This window comes from Botryllus schlosseri, chromosome 16 (assembly GCF_051294905.1).
Source record: "Botryllus schlosseri isolate E-star chromosome 16, Bs_hap1, whole genome shotgun sequence".
Taxonomy (NCBI): Eukaryota; Metazoa; Chordata; class Ascidiacea; order Stolidobranchia; family Styelidae; genus Botryllus; species Botryllus schlosseri.
Genome location: NC_137251.1, coordinates 14756251 through 14778789, shown reverse-complemented (window position 1 = coordinate 14778789; position 22539 = coordinate 14756251). Strand labels below are relative to the sequence as shown.

The 22539-nt window shown below is 40.0% G+C and overlaps 1 protein-coding gene and 1 long non-coding RNA gene across 2 annotated transcripts; one reads left to right on the top strand and one right to left on the bottom strand.

The window, feature by feature from the left end:
- Positions 1-5901: 5901 nt before the first annotated feature.
- LOC145458806 (HIG1 domain family member 2A, mitochondrial-like) lies at positions 5902-12965 on the top strand. The gene is made up of 4 exons (XM_080337299.1): positions 5902-6102; positions 8453-8527; positions 8908-9021; positions 12526-12965. The coding sequence occupies exon 4, from the start codon at positions 12529-12531 to the stop codon at positions 12883-12885; it is 357 nt and encodes a 118-aa protein (XP_080193425.1). The 5' UTR covers positions 5902-6102; positions 8453-8527; positions 8908-9021; positions 12526-12528; the 3' UTR covers positions 12886-12965.
- LOC145458809 (uncharacterized) lies at positions 7869-8167 on the bottom strand. The gene is made up of 2 exons (XR_013921192.1): positions 8052-8167; positions 7869-8008 (listed from the first exon to the last, which is right to left on the bottom strand). It is a non-coding gene; the product is annotated as an uncharacterized LOC145458809 (long non-coding RNA).
- Positions 12966-22539: the final 9574 nt, after the last annotated feature.

The following is a 22539-nucleotide window of genomic DNA, read 5'->3' as shown; positions in this document are numbered from 1 at the left end:
TCAGTACCCCGGTAGCTTTCGATTGATACCAATTTTATCTAGTTTTGCGCTCGTCAAGTCGGTCAAAAATTACCGTCAAATTGCCTTTAGTCTAGGGTTGCCATACGTCCGGAATTTCCCGGACATGTCGGGAATTTCACTGTCAAAACTAGCGTCCGGGAGGAATTTCTAAAATATGCCAAATGTCCGGAATTTTGACGTAGGCTCATAATTTTTTTCGTAAATCAGCATAAAAACAATATTGTTTGGGAATATTTATGATGATGTAGGCCTATGATATTTTTTCTTCGCGCTGCGCGCGATTTACTATCACATTTATTGATTTTAATATGGAGACTACCACCCTCGCAAAACCTGCTATAAAATATAAAGAAAAACGACATTCATTTACTGGAATAAGCCAAATTGTAATCGCAATTATAGGAGAACGGTATATTTCTAGAGATCGTTAAGGCCGTTAAAATGCTTTATTCAAAGATAGTGAATCCAAACGGGGGGCGGGGGGGGGGCGTCGTTTGCCTTTATTCTGGGGTTTGCGAATATGTTGAACGTAATCAGCTTCCAAAATAGCCCGTGAATAAGTCTGGGCAAAGGTGCTGACTTCTTTTAGTGATCAGCTCGTAAAATTTTTATCTGGACCACGGAACATTTTCTAATGGGAGATGGAGTCGCGACCATAAAAGGTTTGAAACCACTGGATGTGGGGTGTTTATAAAGCTCCGTTGTGCGCACCGGCATAAGGCTGATTAACAAGCTTATCGGTAGGACATGAACATAACTTAACGATGTGCAATTACGCTTCCAGTATTTTCGAACTCATCATCCTCCACCAGCACTATCGCTAACTCTGATCATGTGGGCGGAGAGTAGCATATATATAGCAATATATGGAACGACCAATATTATTGACAGAATTCATTCAAATAATTTAACGACCAGATGCATATATGAACCAGATTCATATAGCAAGCACACCCCCCCCCCCCCCCCCCTTCAGAAGTTGCATCGATTACCGTATAGTGTGGGCTCAAAATCATTGTTTATTTGGGCAGGAAGGGACTGAAAACATGTGCTTTCGGTCGCGGTTACACAACACACAGCCACATAATCCTGAACCGGACCGTGACTACCTCTGGTCTATGAGAAAAACTTTGCTGGTGTGACGTCATAACTCATTTTGAAATACACTAGTGGGCGCTAAAGAGTGTCCGGAATTTGGGTTGCTGAAATATGGTAACCCTACTTTAGTCAAATGGAAAGTGTGACAGTAGACTTGCTGCACAAGTTCCTATCTATTGCTGCAGTATATAATGGCACGGCGACACATGAAGTCTTGTAGGGTGTTTATTGGGAATTGGTTATTATTTCGGGTTAATGCGTGGCGATTTGTATATGTTTACGTTCCTTTTATCGGATACCTAGCTTTACTGAATTACAAAATAGCGGGGGAGATAGCGTAGGGTTAACATATTTTTGTAACTCAAATTCCGGACACTTTTGAGCGCCCTATAGCGGATTTCAAAATGAGGTATAAGCACATTGTCGATCAATATGACGTCACACTAGCAAATCTTTGTCTATCAACTAAAGCAAACTGGAGAGCGCGCCCCTAGGGGGCGGGAAAGCATCGGAAGGGGGCGCGAAGCTGCGGTCAACTGAAATTTACGTCCAATTAATAGTTATTATACCCTGTGTATAGTTCGAATTTTATTATGGAAAATTCTCTCATCAACAGTTATAACCTTCCATGCCTCAAACTATCCGTTGGGATTGCTAGCATTCTGCTTGCATTCTGTGATATGACGATAAGGGTGGCGCAATTTTTTTACTTTCATAAAGGGTGTGTGTCTAAAACAGTTTGAGAAGCGCTGGAGTAGAGGTAGTCACGATCCGGTTCAGGATTACATGGTTGTGTGTTGTAAGTTGTAACCAGGGTTGAAGCCACGTTTTTCCAGCCCCCTACCGTCAAAATAAACACTGATCTTGGGTCCGCCGTAGAGTAATCGATTCTGGGGGTTTTTACTATATGCATCTGGTCGTTAAGTGATTGGAATGAATTATGTCAATGGTTCTTCCATATATTACTATAATTTGATCCTCTCTCAGCTCACATGATCAGACTTATACGTAGAGCTGGTGGATGATTATGACTTCGAAAATGTAAGGAGCGTAATTGTACATCGTTAAGTCATGTTTATGTCACACCGATAAGATAATTTATCAGCCTAATACCTGTGCGCACTTCACCACTGAGCTATATAACCACCGCACACCCGGTGGTTTCCAACCTTTTATGACCGTGACTCTATTTCCAATTTGAAAACGTTCTGTAGCCCAGCTCAATTTTTATAGGCTGATTACTAGGGCGTTTTTTTTTATATGTCAAAATTTGTCAAAATTTTGTCAAAATTGTAGCGTGAGGTCAAAATTTGTCAAAATTTTTCATTGAGTCAAAATTTGTTTGACGTCTGCATTTTGTCTGTATTGTAGATCTTGCACTGTCGGTGAACTTATCATTTGATATTTTACAGCTTGTAGCCTATTTTATAAGCCTACTGTTGTAAACGGCTAATTGTCTGCTCATTGTGAATCATAAACGGTCAAATAAAACAAATAGGTAGACATGGTGTTATGGTAAACGTACCGCAATATCCTAACTGAAGAAATATTTCTTGCCTTCTTGGGCATTGTATCATTCTTATATTAGGAAGTGCATGATGAAAAATTGTGATGTTGACATCATTGTCAGAATTAAGCAACAAGGTGTGTCACCAGCAGTTCACTCACAACTTGAGTGTTGTCAGCCAACAACTGCTCCTGTTGAACATCCTTGGCAAGCTTCTTAGTAAGGACATGCAATTTCTACCAAAGAATGTAGGAAAGTATCTCTCGTTGCACTACAATTTTTTTTTTAATTATTTCTACCATAATACATATTGTAACCACTGGAATTCTTCATAGGGCCAAATTTCGGTAAAATATTGTTTTTTTCATGAAAAAAGTTGCCTGTTTCTGAGCCCAAAACGTTTTTTCAGGTCAAACTACTTCGTTAAGACAACCACATCCAACCAGAAATGAAGATAAGTGGTACAATTTTAACATTATGTGGGAAAACACCTAATTTGCATAGACGTTCGGTCAAAATTTGGTCAAAATTCAGTTTGCTTAGGTCAAAAAAAGTCAAAATTGTGATTTTTAGGTCAAAATATTCCTTTTTTTAGGTAAAAAGAAACGACGCTCTACTGATTACTAATTAATGGTTGGCACATTTGCCCAGACTTACCCACGGCCTATTTTGGAAGCCGATTACTTTCAACATCTTCGAGAACCGCAGAAAAAAGGCAAACTACCCCAAGGTTTAGAACCACTATCTTTGAAGAGAGCATCAAAACGGCCTAAACCAGTGGTTCTCAACCGGTGTGCCGCGGCACACTAGTGTGCCAATTGGACTGCTCAGGTGCGCCGCCAGCAAATGTGGTAAACTATGTCGAAGTATATCAAAAATCCAAATTTTGAGTGTGTCATTGTTGGTTTTTCTATTGAATTTACCCGGTCAAGACACGCAATGCACAATCCGATGCAGTGAACAGATATAAGGATGTCGAGGCGACCGTAGCTACGGTATCTCAATCTAGTATCTCAATCTGACATCCCCATTAGGTCATGGATTGGGTCTTTCTCTGGGCTTTTTATTGTAAAGGCGCTCTGAGCACAGCAACGTATAAGGGCGGAGAATACAATAAATCTACGACGTTTCGTAACTTGCTACTGAACTGCCCTGAATCAAACTGGGATCTTCACCGCTAATGGCTGTGATACGCTAGTTTGCCCACACATAGTAGCATTTAGGACGGTGATAGCTAAACTCGGGCAATTGGGCCGTGATATTGAGGTGTGGCCGAAGTGCTCACCTTTTCCTTCTCACCGATCAGAACCGGAGGCAGAACAGGGACATGACGGAGGTTGATGACCTTTCTCTGTGTCTATTTGTAGTTGTATTCTTGCCATGTCTTCGTCATCGATGATCATTTTACACCATACCGATATTACTTATTTTGATTTCTGAGATGCCAACTCATAGCACGGCCCACTTTTTGAAATACAGTGCTTTTGCAGATCGGCGGACGAGTAGGGGTGGGATCCTACATAGACCTCCAACACCTAGGAAGGCATTCTCACCATCGAGAAATGAACTCATTCGGAAGTGATGTTCGCGTTTACAAATTTGAATTGCCAACATAGCCATTCTCATTGCGATCGTTCATAGCGTGCGAGTACTGCAGGTAAAATGTAGGCTCAGGGCGCAAGATTATGTTGCAGGCGACAAATTCGAGAATTTGAGAAGTAAAGTTGATCAAATTATATCAGTTACAGATTTCCCCGCCGCTGAGGTTTATTATCCCGGTTTGTTGGAACTACAATTGAACTGCGGGTGACTGGTAGTAACACTATCAAGGTATACTATCCTCACAGGTGCTATTACACGATCTGCGTGGGAAAGCGTTTGGCATCCATGTATAATACACCTCTTCGCCTCTGTATTTGTTAGTGGCGATTGAGATTGTACTCTTCGATGCGACGGTTAATTACATCGCTAATGCGGTAGTGGGCAGACTTTATTGTCAAGGCAATCTTATAAAATTAAGCTCAGCCTGAAGTTAAACGAGATCTCAGCAGGCCAGTTATGTGGTAACACAGGTAATAGCTGATAATTCAAAACCTCACACGAAAGCCGATAAAGTTCTTCTTCCGGCCTGCAATAAAATTCTAAAGAAATGTTTGGGAAGAAATGAAAACGATTCCCACGTCAAATGATACCATTCGTAGACGCATTTGTGAGATATTCACAGAGATAAAAAGAAAACTCAAGCAGAGCAAAGCCTACTTCAGTGTTCCGAAAAGGTAGAAATACTTCGTCAGTGACCACCTCTGTAAGACTATATGGTTGCTGCTACACGCATTCTGGTAGTTTGCCTGTGCCGTAAGCCAAAAGAGTGCAGAACCACTGTGCTATAGAGTGCCGCGGAGTATTTTTCATTTTCAAAGTGTGCCTCGAGGTCAAAAAGGTTGAGAACTGGCCTAAACAGACTCTATGAATACACCGTTATCTTGCAATTGCGATTACAATTAGACATATTTCTGTAAATGAATGTTATTTTTATTTACTTCTGATCGCAGTTTTTGCGACGGTGGTAGTCCCTACTACCAACTTATGTGATCCTAAATCGCGCGTAGCACGAAGAAAAATTTCATTTAGCATAAATTTGCCCCAAAATAATATTGTTTATATAGATTTAGGAAAAAATATGAGCTTATTTATTTCAAAATTCCGGACATTTAGGCATATTTTAGAAATTCCTCCCAGACGCAGTTTTAACAGTGAAATTCCGGACATGTCCGTGAAATTCCGGAAATTCCGGACGTATGTTTATTGTTCATATAGCTCATTGATGGCAACCCTAAGATAGCGTAGTGATGTTACCCTGGCGGCCCGGGTTCGATTCCGCGTCGGAGGTTATTCCGCACTCCTCTTCTTACGGCGTCAAAAATGCCTAGAAAAAAGACGCGATGAAAGAACACACTCACGAAAAATGGAAAGAGCATGAAAGAGCCGCGGAATAGAGAGTAGAGATTAGCATCAAAAAAGGAACTGTGACATCGGGCACTAGGTCGAGGTGAATGCCAGTAAGAGACCGCAACTGCAACTGCAACCGCATCCTCCTATCTGTTCATTACATCGCAATGTGTCTTACCGCATTTTACCTTGTGTGTGTCTTGTTATTGACTTGTTCAGATGAAGAGATGGTCTGATGATTATTATTGAATATTATTACTGAATATATTCCGTTATAAAGCGCTAATTACCGAATACATTCCTGACTCTGTTCTGGCAGAATCACGCGTGTTGACTGATGAAGCAATAGGTTGCGTCATATTTGCAATTACGTAAGGTTTTACTTACGTCACACAAGTGCGTACGTGACCCTCGTACTGTTGCGAAACTTGCATAGCAGTGACATCAGACGAGGAGTAAATGATAAATGACATCCAGAAAGACGTTGGTACCAGACTCCAGTATCAACAACAAGCAGGGCGAGCAAGGTAAGCTGGTTACACTTAAGTTATGAGTCGATTTTGACTGTATGACTTGTCGATTACGTTCATGTGTTTCTGATTCATTCAATATATACCTATACTATACATGGCGCATATAACCTTGATTGTAAATTTATTGCAATCCGTGATATTTGATTCATGTCAGAGTATCAGACATACCCGTAAACCGGGGTAACTTTGGATTTACGGGTAACTTTGGACGCTAAGCAGTAAAAGATTTAAATGGTTACTGATGAAAAAGGGTTGCCGCTGGATGTCCAATTCTTTTTCATGAGGCAACAGTACCACAAGTAGTCTCTATAAAAGGTGGATTCATTTCATTACCAGATAAACTTGACTCAACATTGAGTCATTGATAAATTAATGGAGGGAGTCAATTTCGTCAAAATTGATGGCCAATAAACTTCTTACAACCAAACATAGATAGCATGTGATTCATAGATTCAAAACTTGGCAGCAGATACCTCTAAGTAGTCTTAATCCATGGCCAAAATGTCAGTGGGCTCACCCTTAGATCAATACAAGAAAATGTGATGTCCAAAGTTACCCCGTCAAATTTTATCAGAACGGGGTACTTTGGACAGTGAAAAATGAGATATTTAGAGCTCTGGAAAGTGGCTGCTTCATCTGTGTCAAAGTGTATCGTCAACTATACTCCTTATGACCGGCCTGATGGCTTCTTGAAAGGGAATGAGAAGGTTAATAAATTAAGAGTTTGCCAAAATATGAAAAATGAGTAGGCAATGAGCTGAGAGATTATAATCGGGTGTAAGCTACTTCAAATACTTATCACATACTCCTAAAGATGCGCCTGCTGAATATGGGATATCGTAAATTACGACAAATATATCCATCAGAGGACATAGGAAAGGGAAAATGTATCTTTTCAAGAACAGTAATATATTTGAAATCGGCAATAAATCACGCTAACATGCTTAATGTTTGCTGACACTGCCAGTGGGATACCCCTTATCACCATTGTTATTTAATAGTCACAATTGGTGAAGGCATGAGGGAAAATTGAGATAAGGGATGAATAAGGGGGCATTAGCCTTCATAAACTACCTATTTTTTTTAGGAGGGGGGGATTAGGTAAAAATCATGCAATAGGCCAGACATATACTATTTTGTTTCAGTTTTAGTCACTGCTCTCATCAACTCTTACCAAATAAGCCTCATTTACGAGGTTTCATAAACAATAGAGTGTAAAGGCATACAAAAAACTACATTGTCTAAAGTTACCCCACATGCAGCCGGGTAACTTTGGACACGGATAATTTACAAAAATAAGGTACTTATTTATGACCATGAAGATTTTGGATTAGTTAATTCTAATCTTTGCTCCATGACCTAAAAAAAAACACAAAACTTGCCTCTCCTACACCCTAGCATTTCCAAGATACAAAGCGGAATTGTTGAGAATTGTCCAAAGTTACCCCGGTTTACGGGGTAAATAATTCACTGTGAACCTTACAACCTGTCTGTGCTTATTATTTTGATGCTTATTACTGTAATGTCAGAGATTTTAATACTCCTATTTTGGTTTACCGTTTTCATTTTCAAGATCAGTATTTTTTCATTTGGTTCTATATTTTCTTATGTGCTTCATATTATTATTATTGCTGCTGATAATAATATTACACCATGATCTGTTCCATTTCGGAGGGTGGCGGCTTGAAGGAAATTATTTCGTGCCACCCTGCCTGATCTGTTAGTTCTTTGCACCACTGCTGCTATATTTTTTAATATCATTTTGTTAGGGATAGGGACTCAAGATTATTCATTATGAATTGAATAATGGTATATTACAAGTTTTGACAGTCTTCCGGGTAGCCTCCTATTGCAGTAAGGATTTTCATTGCCATATGATGGCTTATAGGACAAAAATAAACTACGTCCTTTCCTTCCTTCCTTATAGTATATAACTAATCTACTCACTTCAATATATTACTGGAGTGCCTTGGAAAAAATATCCTCTGCAGGCTTTTGAATAATGTACAAGGTTTGTGTATCAACTCAAACAATTGCTATGTGCAATCAATCACTTTTTTCTCACTGTTCATATAGCAAATATCTATTGCTGCATTTAATTGTGAAGTTGTGTAAAAATATAATGAAGGAGATCAAAGCCAACAGAATTGTTTACTCCTGCTATTTCCCAATTCCTGTAATCAAAGAGTTCATCTCTATGCTATTTTACTGCTACTAGCTGTCATTTCTTGTTATATCATGTCTACTCCTGCGTTGTTGAGACGCCTGTATAATGTTTGTGCCTAGACACTTTGTTAGCCTCCGCATTCATTTGACCTAATGCTATTCTCTGTGTTCCATCAAGAACTTGAAATCAACATAAAGCAGACCGTTGACATTGGTCTTGAGATCGAAGACGTCAAAAGAGAAACTGTAAAAGGTATTGATACTGCTTTTGTCATGTGTTGTCAAATCATTTCAAAGTGTGTTTGATTGTTACTAATGAAATTATTGGTCGTGAAGAGGTTAAACGATTGTGATACGTTTCATCATGTGTTGACATGTTTGTCTTCTTTTGTTTATTAACATATGAAAATTATTCGGCTAAAAAGTGATTGAATGACTCTGATGGAGCTCATAAGCCCCTTTGCAGGCAGTTGCTAAGTATGCCTACCAATGGTGATTGTATGAAGATGCTCATGAACTTTGCTTTGTAGCATCGCATATATCGTTTGCTCTACTCTCAAACCATGATTTACCTGTGTTAGTGTTTTTTGTGCCCTGCATCGTTCAAATTACAATTTATATCTATAATTTTAGAACTTCACCAGAAAAGACTCGAAGACTTGAAAAAGCTCCTTGTGGAAATAGAAAAAGACGGTTGGAAATATCAACAAGTATCTGAGTTATAAGCGATTCAAAAAGAATAAAGTGGTAAATTTTCTTATTGAAACTGAATTATACAATATTAGTCACTAGGTCATGTCCCACCGTCTGTGGAGTAGTCTCGTCGTAATTTCCGTTATCTCTTTCGTTGAGTACATTCTCCATGATCAAATGTGGAATAGCAATATAGGGATTTAGCAACTTGTCCAAAAACCAATAGCTTAAAATGAATATAAACCAAACCATACTGTACCCTGAGCTGATACTTCATTTAAGGAAAGGTTATCTAGCAGGTGTCACGTCGCATATGTAACAGGTGATTGAAGTCGTAGCATATTTTACTGAAGTGTGATGTCATTATGTTGAATGCGAAATATTTGTATAGTTCCCAGATGAGAAAATACGTACCAACATTTTTGATACCATGTCGTACACAGCAGAGGTGGTGTAACCAGGGTTGTAACCAAGTCACAAAGCTCCGAGTCACAAGTCATTCTCACTTTTAAGGTTTTGACTCGAGTCAAGTCGAGTCATTTTCAATTCACAACCGAGTCCAAGTCATCGAGTACAGGTTCGAGTCCGAGTCATGGTATTATGACTCGAGTCCGACTCCAAGTCATTGTGTTGACTGCTCAGTTTCCAGTTAAAGTCTTGTTAAACTCACTTTTTATGACTCTGCTTGATGATATCGAATGGTTCGCATTTATGATATACTAATTTTCCTCACTTTTAACAGTTTCTGGTCGCATTATCAAGTACCAGTACCAATAGACGTAGTCCCAATAGGGTGGTTACTTTACTGTTCTTCGAAATTACAATGAAATGTCGGTCTTGGCCGTCTGAGTCTCGAGTCATATGACTTGGTTCGAGTCATGCGCGTCGAGTCATTTCCGTATTTTGAGAAAATGACTCGAGTCAAGTCGAGTCGTCAAAAAATCGTGACTCGAGTCATTACAACCCTGTGTGTAACTGTAAGGAGTCAGCGTTGCTACTGAAGCAGAAGTAGTAGTAACGCAGTAAATTTCTTAGGTAGAAGTAGAGTTTCCAAAACCTGTCAAAATACCATGATTGAAAGTAGAAAATGAAAGATATGAAAAGTACTCAAGTAAATAGTTTTGACAAGTAGGTTTGGCATACTTTCGCAGTTATCGGTGGTGGCTACTTACAGGGTTGTAATGACTCGAGTCACGATTTTTTGGTGACTTTACTTGACTCGAGTCAATTTTTCAAATGAGGTAAATGACTCGACTAGATTCATTTTTTGTTTTGCTTTTGTATTTTGTGCTATTGTGCATGACATGCATGTGCATTAGGGTTGTTCAGATTTGAAAAATTATCAGGAAACTTCGATGCTTGTGACCCTAATGATGGTTTAGTAAATAAAAACACTTTTATGAGCAATTTTGGTCATCTTCCTCGTGATCTTCTATCCCCGAAAAGCCCCCAAAGATGCACGGGGCAATTCTCCTTACTGCTTGATCAGTAGTGTTGACCATGTCACCAGTTTATAGCTTTTGTGACGTTATCATTCGAAAACGGCCATGTAGAGACGAGATATTGCAATAAAATAGATATGTTTTCAAAATGTTATTGAAATGCAGTCCTGTAAAGGCCACATGCATCTCCGTTTTGCTCAGCAAAACCTGTCTGTCATGCTCATGGGAATCATGTATTGGTTGCACCATTGACATCGGCTTTGGTTTGGATCGTACATTGAAGAAACGCCGTTGGGTTGCAATTCGTGACCAAATACTGATATTCCCAGCTAGTTTTCAGCCATAAGGTATTATTCAAAGGTATGTAGTGTCAGTAATACTTTTCTCAACTTGAAATCATCTGTAAAATACCGAGTTATCTTATTTTATGGTAGACTGCAATTTAGTTGAAGAAGAATGCCTGAAACAATGCATCAACACAATGTTCAGCGCTTTCCTTATAGGTATTCTTGTCATATTCCATACGTTGGCAACATCTTCAACAGTTAGAAGGACATAGTCCTGCGTTGTGCGGTAGTTTCGGGGCAATTTTGTTTCAGATATGGCGGATGTAGTAGAACCTCATCTAGAGTCGGTAGCTTGGAGTGACTAATACACTCAGATAAATATCCGACCGAATAGTGACCAGAATATCAGACCAAATAGTGGGCAGACCTGAATCTTCATGGTTGGTTCATGGTTGGTCCGCAAAACCCATATCCACTTTGTTTCAGACATTCTTCTGCAACTAAATTGCAGTCTACCATAAAATAAGATAACTCGGTATTATGCAGATGATTTGAAATTGAGAAAAGTATTACTGGCATTGCATACCTTTGAATAATACCTTATGGCTGAAAACTAGCAGGTAATATCAGTATTTGTTCACGAATTGCAACCCAACGGCGTTTCTTCAATGTACGATCCAAATCAAGCCGATGTCAATGGTGCAACCAATACATGATTCCCATGAGCATGATAGACAGGTTGTGCAGAGTGAAATCGATGTGCATGTGGCGTTTATAGGACTGCATTCAAGTACTATTTTGAAAACATGGCTATTTTATTGCAATATATTATCTCTTCACGGCTGTTTTCAACTGATAACGTCACAAAAGCTATATACCGGTGACGTGCTCAACATTACATATCCAGTAGTAAGGAGAATTGCCCCGTGGATCTTTGGGGGATTTTCGGGGATAGAAGATCACGATGAAGATGACCAAAATTGCTCATAAAAGTGTTTTTATGTACTAAACCATCATTTTGGTCACAAGCATCCAAGTTTCCTGACAATTTTTCAAATCTGAACAACCCTAATGTGCATGAGACTAGGACGGCCAGGACAGACATTTCACTGTAACTTCGAAGAATAGTAAAGTTACCACATTATTGGTAATTCGTCTATCACTCCTGATAGTTGGATAATAGGGCTGAGGAAAATGAAAATTCCAATACTTATGCGAGCCATTCTATATCACTCGAGCAGAGTTGGAAAAAGTGGGTTGAACCGGATTGCACTGAAAACTGAACAGTGAACATAATGACTTGGACTCTGACTCGAGTCAAAACACTGTCTCGGACTTGACCCTCTACTAGCTGACTTGGACTTGACTCAGTGGTGAATTGAAAACGACTCGAGTTGACTCAAGTCAAAACCATGACTCGGAACCTTGCGACTTCGTTACAACCCTGGCTACTTACCGAAATCGCAAGATGCATCTTCGCAAGTAGCGCAAAATAACTAATGACGCTTCAAATAGGTGCATTTTTTGATAATATAATATAATAATATTATGATAAATATATTCATGTACCGTGATACAGGTGCTTTTCACTCGAATTCACACATAAAAGCAATGCAAACTAGTCCCCAAACTACTTATTACGTTCTCAAAGCCAAAGTCTAAAATTAAGTGATTTTGCCAAAAAAGACTGTGAAGTTCAGGTATTCTGTGAACATAACTACTTTGATAATGCAGGTAGGCAGAACCTAATTGAGCACTTCGAAAAACCATAAGTAGATCTTTGCTGACGAGTGAACATCTTTGGTTTTAAACCTACTGAACTCTCTCAGATCATGGCAAGCGAAAATCGGCCGATGACTCAAGAGGAAATCATGCAGCAAATTCCCGACGAAGTGAAGCAACGAAAATTCACCTCGGTACCCATCGAGGGATTCACGTCACAGTGGCAGCAACAGGACGAATCTGTCGCGATGATGGTGTGGGACAAAGTCAAGAAAAACCCATTTATACCATTAGGACTTGGCGGGACCGTGTATTTCCTCTTTAAAGGCATCGCGAATATGGGTAACAAGAAAGTATCGAACCAGATGATGCGAGGTCGCGTCTTAGCGCAGGGTTTTACGTTGACCGCGCTTGTTGTGGGCTTCGCGATCGAATCTATTAGAAAGGAGAGCGAGAAAAAAGACTGATCTTCAGACGTCTTGGTTTCATTCTTCTGTGTGCGGTTGTTAATTTTTCCAATTTATTTCTAATAGACCTGTGAGAGCGTCCATTTTGTAGCGTTTGTGTCTTGGGTGACAGTGGATAGGAATACGACAGTGCTCTTCAACAGGTGTTATGGTGCGGCCAGGGGTGCAGAAGGGTACATGAGAAATGATACTCGGCAGTAGCAGATTATATGTAATGATCGGTGACAATAGAAGCACCTGGGCAGTTGCTTTTTTGGACCTCTTTTATTCAGTCTGCCCAACTCTGCCAAGAAGTAAATCTGGCAATTTTACACTCAGATGGCAGTGATCCTTAGTGCATGAAACGTAGCTACAACTTCGAAGGGTGCCCAACTCCTCTAAAACGATGGATCTGGAATGGGACATAATGCTACTACGTTTGTATTTTAGCAGTAGTGGAATTTAGTGAAGTTCTTGAAAGATGTATCATTTAGTATTATGGTAAGGCGGGGCCTACGATACTCAGGCGCGGGGTCAGGGCTCCCGTGCCTATATACTCTCTTCGACAGTGTAGTCGATATAAGTAAGTGCTGAGGAAATATTCGTAACGGCTTTACTTGCACTGAAATCTCCATTTTTCGTGGCCATATCGTGTTATCGCACCAGCTCGAGGCGTTTTTGTCCTGAGAAGATATGATTGCATCGAATAGATGTAGGATACTTTGGGCCTTTGATACCTTTCTGAATCGATTTCCTTGAATGACAGTACGGAATTCCTTGCGATGAATTGACATCTTTTGGTTTCCCACAACAATGCCAGCGAAATGGTACAATTAACGTAAATTAGGGTTAGGCCTACCATACGTCCTCTTTTACGACGAATTGTCGGTGTCCTCTTTTTTCAGAAAATAAATATCCTCAGAGGATGCCTAAAGTCCTCTCTTTTTGGGAATTTGTCCTCTTTTTTCAGAAAAAGTATTAAAATACCGTGTAAAAGTCGACGTTGTTAAGCAGAATTGTAGAAAAGTGGGTAATGCGAGAGTCGATCAAAATGACGACCTTATTTTTTAGTCCACACAACAAAAGTATCGTAAAAAAGTGGGTTTCTCGGGAGCCGAGACAAAGTGATGACCTTTTTTGGTCAACACATAAGTTTTGGTTATTTTCGAATTCACCAGTTTTCTTACCCGGTAATGGGGCTTTCAGAATTTTTGAAAAGTGTCCTCTTTTTCGAATCTCAAAATATGGTAATCCTAGATAAATACCACAAAGAAACGCCTTAACATTTCCTGCAGCGTGGGTAGATCATGTGCAGTAGGCCTGGGCACAACGTGTGCTTCGGACAAATATTTCGTACTCTGCAAGTCGACTTATAACTCTTATGCGGCTTTAACTTGTCAATTTTTGCGTAATATTATCCTGTCTGCAAGAACGAGAGTCGTGAATCAAGATCATATAGCTTTCACGGGAATCAATTGGAATTACTGGTATAGCAGGCACTTCGATATTGTAAGAGTACAATACGCCCAGTTACAGTTACATATACAGAAAACTATAATTAATAGGGTAGGAAAATTGAAAATCACGCCGGACTACAGATTTTTAAAGATATCCTGGAAAATATCGCGTAAGGTTTAAAATTGGCAATTAGCTGTAGGCTACAATGTATTTACTTCAATTGAACGAATCTAGCCAACAAATTTTAAATGTCTTTTTACCCTATTACTAGGCGTTCTGCCGTCGGATCGTTCAGTCGCCGAAGTTGTTGAGTGACTCGCCAACCATCATTAAAATCACCGCCACGATATACACATGACGTTTTAATTGCGTTAAATTGATAGATTAATTCCTTTCAATCATAATTGCACTTGAACCAGACGACTTAGCCATCTCCCAGCTGCAAAGCATCATTTAGCAATCTGCCTGCAGTAAGGCAAGGAAGTAAAAGTCCCCCTGTACGAATATATCGGAAAGTATCGAATTCCCTCTCGAAGGAAATGTGTTTACGAACATCTGTGACGGTGGTTTCAATTGTACTGTCGATAGTGTCTTCGTGTGCAGGTAGGAGAGTGTGGTAGGACAAATGTAGGACATGTTATTTTTCGCCTTGTCGCAAGGTTCTCATAATCCCAATTCATTTTGAAACTTAGCAGACCATGTAATCACAGCCTAGGTAGAATAATTTCTAATTTGGAAAAGTCTCATGCCAATATACATTTTGTCGGTCTTTGTTACTTCTTCAGCGTATTATATGACTCTCTGCGATATTTGCAGACCACAATGGGTGATTGCGATTGATCGATATCACCCTGCGATATCTAGAACTAGATTTCACCAAGTCGTTCCGGCTCATTCCTTTCCATTCATCATCGCAATTCTTGTGCATTTAAAATCAAGTGGATTTCTAATAAGAATGTTTCCGATTCTCCAAGATGATTCGTAGGACAGATTTATTAATTTTTGTAGTAAGGACTGAACTCATTGAGAGTGAGAGAATAGTTTGCGAAGTGATTCAAATCGAACAGGGCATTTCCAAAATATTTATCATTGCTATTTTAAAATGACTTGGCTCTAGTCTGTATCGTTCCAATTCATTTACAATTGTTTCACCAAGTGAACTAGTATAAATCTCATTTGATGATTTGCATGGTTGAATGAGATAATAGTAGGCTTCGTAGCAGATTTCTGCTTGATTGTATTATAGATAGGCACCGTAGACAATCCAAATCGTTTAATGACTGGTGATAAATGTCTACATGTGAAATTTGCGTTCACTGGAACTTAGATTTACAAATTACTATTCTAAGGTCTCATAACGGATATTTAGCCTACCATCCCCCCGTTTGGTTTGGTGTACGACCAGGACCGTTACTACCGCACCCCCCCTCCAATTGGGGGTGGCCCTAGCTCAAAGGCAGCCCAAAATTATTTCGTGAATTAACATAAATAATAGAATTTTTTTTAAATAATGCAACTTTTGCAATAAATTTTCACGCTATGCGCGATTTAATGTTGCCGTGGCCATTACCGCGTCACGACCCTCCAAGAAATATGAAATTTTAGGCCATGTAACATGCGACTGCGAGAAGTGTGCCAGAACGATCTGCAACGAGAAAACCTTGACCGAAAACTTCGATCTTTAATTGTCCAAAGGCGCCTAAATGGCTGGCGCCGAATGCCCTATCGCGGAGAAAAATTATTTACCAATACCAATATGAAGTCGTATGCGTCTTTTAGTTTATTACGTTTGGGCCATTTCAATATCTTTTGACATAGCAGACAGGAGGTCACGAAATAACATACGATATCGTAGGCCCCGACGCACTATTTAAAAATATAGCGAATGTAAAAATAGCAAACCGAGTTCGGGTTCGCTGTTATTTCTAGTATCAACGGGCTGACAAATTGCATGCACGTCTTCACCAGCACCTTGTCATAAGATCACCTGATCAGAACTTGCCGCCAATACATGCCATCGTACACGCTCTACTTTTACCTTCAATTTTAAACCCTCTTCGAGCAATGATATCGTATGTATCGTATAGTCTACATATGAAATATGCTACTTCCCATCAACAACGATCAACATTAACGTAGCGCAATTTGAGAGAAACAGAAAAACTATGTGAGCAAATTGTACTTCGCTGTATTTTTATTTTCACTTTTCAGCTGCTACATGCTTCGCATGTGCTAATGCTGGTTCCGAGAAGGAGTGTAACGCCAGGAATACTACCTGTCCCACAACTGAAGCGGTGATGGAATGAGCTATTGTTGCCGAAAATCCATACATGACTTGGTATTTTCGCAGGAAAGTTGCATATCAACAATGCGCAGGGAAAAGGGCAAATGGATTCACGACAAGTCATGTGAACAACTTGACGTATGTGAGAGCCTGGAGGCCCAGAACAAATTTCTATGTCAAGGAACTAGAGAAGACGCTTTGTGTTTTCAGTGTTGCAACGAAGATCGTTGCAACGAATTCGTGGAATGGCCTAAGCTTGACAATGGTAAATAATCTAAATACTATTCGCGTCTTGGATTACTTTTCTATTTGAGAAACGAGTTTTGCAATCGAGTCGTATAGGTCAAATGTTCTTTATGGCTGTGTAAGAGTATTGACTATTGAGTTGCCTATGTATACTATTTCCTATACCATGGTTGATTTGTATTATTCGATTAATATTAAATTAATTATTCCTGAATACAGACATCGAAAGCATAAGAAGACACCAAAATGTATTTTCATGGACAGAAAGCCCTAGTTTTCTTATCAGAAGATATGCATCAAAACTCAGCGTGCCTCAGCGCAAAGCCATAGTAAGGAAGAAACGACGAAGTAAGATCTTATGAAGTATGATTGATTAATAACAACAAGGCTTCTCTTCAATCATTCGTGTATAATGGTGATGTCGGGGATAAATTTATTATCATATACCGTATGTTAAACTGACAAAAAATGCGTTCGACGCGCATATGCGACTTACAGCAAATTTATGATTTCACGATGCATCATCAATGCTCCCAGCAATGGCATGTGGTTATATACATTTAAGTTCAAATTCATTGCAATTATCTCATATATGTCGTAGCGGCAGTGGTGGGACTCAAATTTTGTGTCAGTCACAAAAGTCAAATTTTTCAGCAGGATCTGTTACAAAAAGTGATTGACTGCTACGAGAGGGATCGTTCATTATGTATGTAATATTTGCTGAATTTCATGCAAGAGAAAAATTTCTTCGCGTTTGGTGCCATCTCATGTCGATTGGTTTTTCATATCCAGCCGAGGTCTTTGTGTCGGGTACAATAGTGACACGAACAAAAGTGGTTATAACGATATGGCTGGATCATGAAAATATGCCTATTACACAAATTGCTTCGTGTAACTTGTCTGACATTGGATTCGCTGGGAAGCTCTAACTATGGTATGCTAATCAGGCAGGGTGGAGGGAGGGAAAGAGCGAGCTGTAACTGCTGCATCCCTAGTTTTTGGATATACGCATAATTTACAGAAATGCAACTAACTGAATTCGCAATTGTGAAAGAACGGTATATTCCTAGTGTCGCTTAACGCCGTCGGGGACAGTTAGGGATGTTTTATTCTAGGGGTGGACAACGCACGGGTGCGTGAATATTAGATTCGGGAATTTCGGGGCCGAACCTTTACGTGGCGGGACACATGAAGACTAGGGCTCTTCAAAAATGCGGAGTATTTACGGTGGGCACCAGTATAATAAATAATTAAAGAATCGATCACCGTAAATACTATTTTATTCATAATCCAAATTTTTCGACGGCAATAACTCCGCTTCCACTGGTTGGAATTGAACCATATTTGGTGAGCATCGTTTCTATAGACAACCCAACACATTCATGGGGTGAACAGAAAATTTTCAAATATTTTGTTATTTATTTTTTCATAATAAATAAAAACTTTCTTCTCCGGTAGCAATGCGGCTACTGGTTTGAATTGAACCAAATTTGGTGTGTAGGCTTAAATTAGGTAACCTAACAATTTTATCAAGTAGCCAGTACGATTTGAGAGAAAACGTCATTTTTGAAGAGCCCTAATGAAGACATAAGTTTTGGTCAACATGCGCCTGCGCGAAGTCCAGCTCCAAAACGATCGGCCGCGATAAACCCTTGTAGGCCGAGACATTCGATATTGATATGTCCGGTCGTCGAAGTATTCAGAGGAGAATAGTCCCGTGTTTACAATCTGAGCCCCACAGTACAAATGTGATACGGAGACGTAAATAATGCACCCCAATTTGAAGTCTCGTGTGTCTAATAAAAGGTGTTCTGCTTTTAGTTTGGTCCGGTATGTGTGAACGATTCGAATATTTATGAGTTGCGACACTTTACCGGATTTCACGAAACAACAACATGTTTCATCATAGTAATATAATATAATAATATATCGTCGGGTCTAAAGATAGCCTCACGTAGGCCTATAGTCTTCTTAGACCTGTTGCATGAATATTGCATCAAGATGTAGAATTATGTGCCATAAGTTTAAGAAGACACGTAGCATACTAACAATAGAAATGATTTAATTTAGGTATGCGAGGCCTGGGTCGCGAGATGCCTGTAAAACTCAGATTTGGGTCGCGATTCAAAATGTTTAAGAACCACTGTCATATAATTTTGTGAGACGTTCTATAGAACCGGTGAGAACCGACCACAACATACAGGTATATGTCTCATTAAGTGAGGCAATGCCAACATTATAAAGGGTACCTGTAGAGTTTTGGTATTTGCCATGAGATTACATACATTTCAACATATTCTGAGTCATATCTTAATTACCCAGGGCTCGGATGATTTCGACCCGAATTAATTCGTATATATATGATTGTTTAATTCGGTTAATATCATTTTTTCATCAGAACTGCGTAGAAAAAGCAACAGATTCTCAAAAAGCTCCATAAAACCGGCAGTTGCCGATGCCAAAAAGAAGCGACTGAAATCACTCTTGACAAAGCGACTATACGTCGAGGAAAGTGACGTTATGACTGAGGAAGTTGTCCTGTTCTCATCCTCGATAAGCAATATGTCGAGCGGTGCGTTTACTCTCATGTTTGTGTTTACCGAGATCAATTGATGTTTATTTTTGAAATCAAAGCTTCTATGGTGATGATGAGCGCAGCGCCAACGTCCTGCGGAATTCCCAATCTTTCGGGAATATCATTTGTCAAACTTGGAACGTGGCCGACCGGGGCAAGTTTCGTGGTTGCAGTAACCAACACACAAACAGCAACTCAAGGATGGACGGTATTGGTTGTATTTCCTCAGTAAGTCAACTGTTTAGGCGAGCTATAAGAAATATTAGTTTGTGACTTAATCTTTTTCACACAAACCTACAATAGCTTGCTGGCTTGTCGGGCGTCTGGCTAGTTTACTTCCTCTGTATATTTAGACACTTAAGAGCTAGCTCCGGAAACTAGACGTCGAATTGTAATATGTTTTTTTTAATTTCTGAGAATGCCATTGAGGTCGTGGGTTCGACCCCAGGCCGGTTGCGTGTAGAACTATAGTTTTCATTCTGCTACTCGATATACCCAAGCCTAGAAAGTGCGCAATTAGTATTAGCCGGTGACGAATATTTTTATTTTCAGATCTCTACCGTCTCAATGTACGTTTGCGACGTGGGTGGCTAAAATATATCAAGAAGACCCGTCCAGAAAGGCATTCTTATTGGAAAATCAGGCCTATAACATCGATATTTCGAGCTTTGCTGAATTCAATATCACATTCAACCTGCAGAACTGTCCTGTGGGCATTACGTCTTCACTCAGTGCAGGTGTAGTAATGTCTATGTATACGATGAACAGGGCATGCGATTCTCTCATGAAATTTGTCGTCCTATCATGCAATGACTTCTTTCGTAATTGTTTTTTTTTTGTCAGGCGTGGCAGCATTCTACGATGTTTCATTGTCTGGTGGTCAGTGTATACGACAAAGCACTACTTTCAGCAGCACAAGTTCGTCATCAACGGCAACTACTACTGTGGCGGCGGTAACTACTACTATTGCGTCAACAATTCAATCAACTGCGTCAACAATACCATCAACTGCGTCAGCATTAATATCGACTGCTTCAACAACCATTGCGACGACGGCTACGTCATCCATTGCGACTACAGCGACATCAGCTGTCGCTACCACTGCATCGACTTCTACTGACACATCCACAACTGTTCCAATTACAACTACTGCCACGTCATCGGGATGTACACAGCGTGAGTACAAACCTCCCGTTCTGGCCAGCGTATAAGTGTGACCAGACCCGACGTAAAATTCCCAAGTGTATGTGCATAATAAACTGCATATCTTTATTCCAACAAAATTCTTTAAATATCACAAACTCATTATTTCATCATTTCAGAAGCTGCCTCTGCCTTTATGCTTCTCGGCCCGGCGTTTCCTGGTTACCAATCCGATGTACGAAGTCACGCTCGCGTCAACATGACAGGATTGCAAAATATTCAACATGACTCATGGGCAATTAAACTTGTCTTTGATGTGCCAGTACTTGCTGTGATGGTAAGAAATTCATCTCCATTGCAGATATAATATTCAATCTGGCCTTACAATGATGCTGATTTGATGTTACCATATTTAAGAATGCGAAATCACGGTCAAATTTTTATTCATTTCTACTCTGTGAACTCATGTCCCTGTTTCTATACTATTGTATAAATATCGTTTTGATGCTAGTTGGAATCGGTCTCTGCCGCTGCTTCAATATAATCTGCAATAGGCTAACTGTGGCCGAAACGAACTAAATGTGAGATCGAACCACACCTACCATATCTGATTCGCTCGGTTCGGTTTGACAGCTTTTAAATCGCTTTCCGGGTTGCTTCTCAGGCATGGCAGGTCCAAGTAGTACCGGGATCAAGTAATGGCACTGTATTTGTCATGAGGCCACAGTCCTGGTACAATGTGCTGCAAGACATACGTACGTTTGATGTGTTGATCAGCTACAATGTCCCAACCGTACCGATTGGTGAGTTTCTGGAAATTGTAAGATATTAAATATAGGCTCGTGTGCTTATATGTGAGGTATGCCCAGGGGCTACAATTCGTAACCTACGCATGTTCTGTTCAGTATATAGTTCCTACACTTCGAATTTGATTCACCCTATTACTGACGTTCTCTACTGATGAGAGTCAGTCGAAAAGCTATTAGCAAATAAACTAACAATATGAAGTTATTGTTTCGCGTTAAAGTTGATGTAAATCTCATTATTTATCAGCTGCCGTGTCTTATTGCGATAATGCAACCAGCGTGAATATTTCTCAATCTCCCATTTCCGTCTCCCCTGTGTCAACAACAGCTATGACCTCTACGGCGACCGTGACGACTTCACAGGTTCGGATTTTAAACTATACAAAATAGTCTGTGTCTGTGCGCACTGACAATGGACGGTTTGTTGATTTGTAAAATCGATATTTGTAGGTATGCGCAGTGCGCACTGAGGTCCAGTCAGAGGGAGTATGTAGATAAGCTATCGCGGTCTAGGCGCAAGTCGTTTGCTTTAGTAACAACAGGGCTCAATGCTGTTAGACTTGGTCCGACGGCGGTGGTCGAAGTTTTTCCCTGTTCCCTTCAAACCCTTTTCCAATAACCAGATACGTACATGTAGCCTACTTATTTTCTGGCCTTCTACAGCAGGGGTCGCCAACTCAAAATGGGTCGCGGGCCACTTTTCCAAATTCCTAGAGGCCGCGGGCCGCATGACTTCGATATCGAGATGAACATAGCCAACGCAGCTTAACAACCACGTGTGATAACTCTACGTAAGTACAAAGCTGTCCTCTTTTACATGGGCGATGGGCATAGCCACCACAAAATGAATAATATTTTATTAAACAAATACTAATACAACAAAAAATATCATACTCATCAATTTCAATATATTTTCAACTCTGAGCTGCACACGATACCTGATAACACTCTGTAGCAACTAAACCGGGGCGACCAACCTTTTTGCTATTCACGGCTGCATTTTGATTACTCATGTAGCCCGCAGCCGCATTGCGGTACATGGTGGTAATAAACAAACTGGGGCCAAATATCCACGTTCAACTCACCATGTCCATTGCTGGTACACTCCGGACAAATCTATTTACTCATAACGGCTTACTACGGGTACCGAGATCGTGAAAATA

Coding starts and splice junctions, on each gene's coding strand:
- LOC145458806 (XM_080337299.1), top strand. CDS start 12,529: ATGGCAAGCGAAAATCGGCCGATGACTCAAGAGGAAATCATGCAGCAA.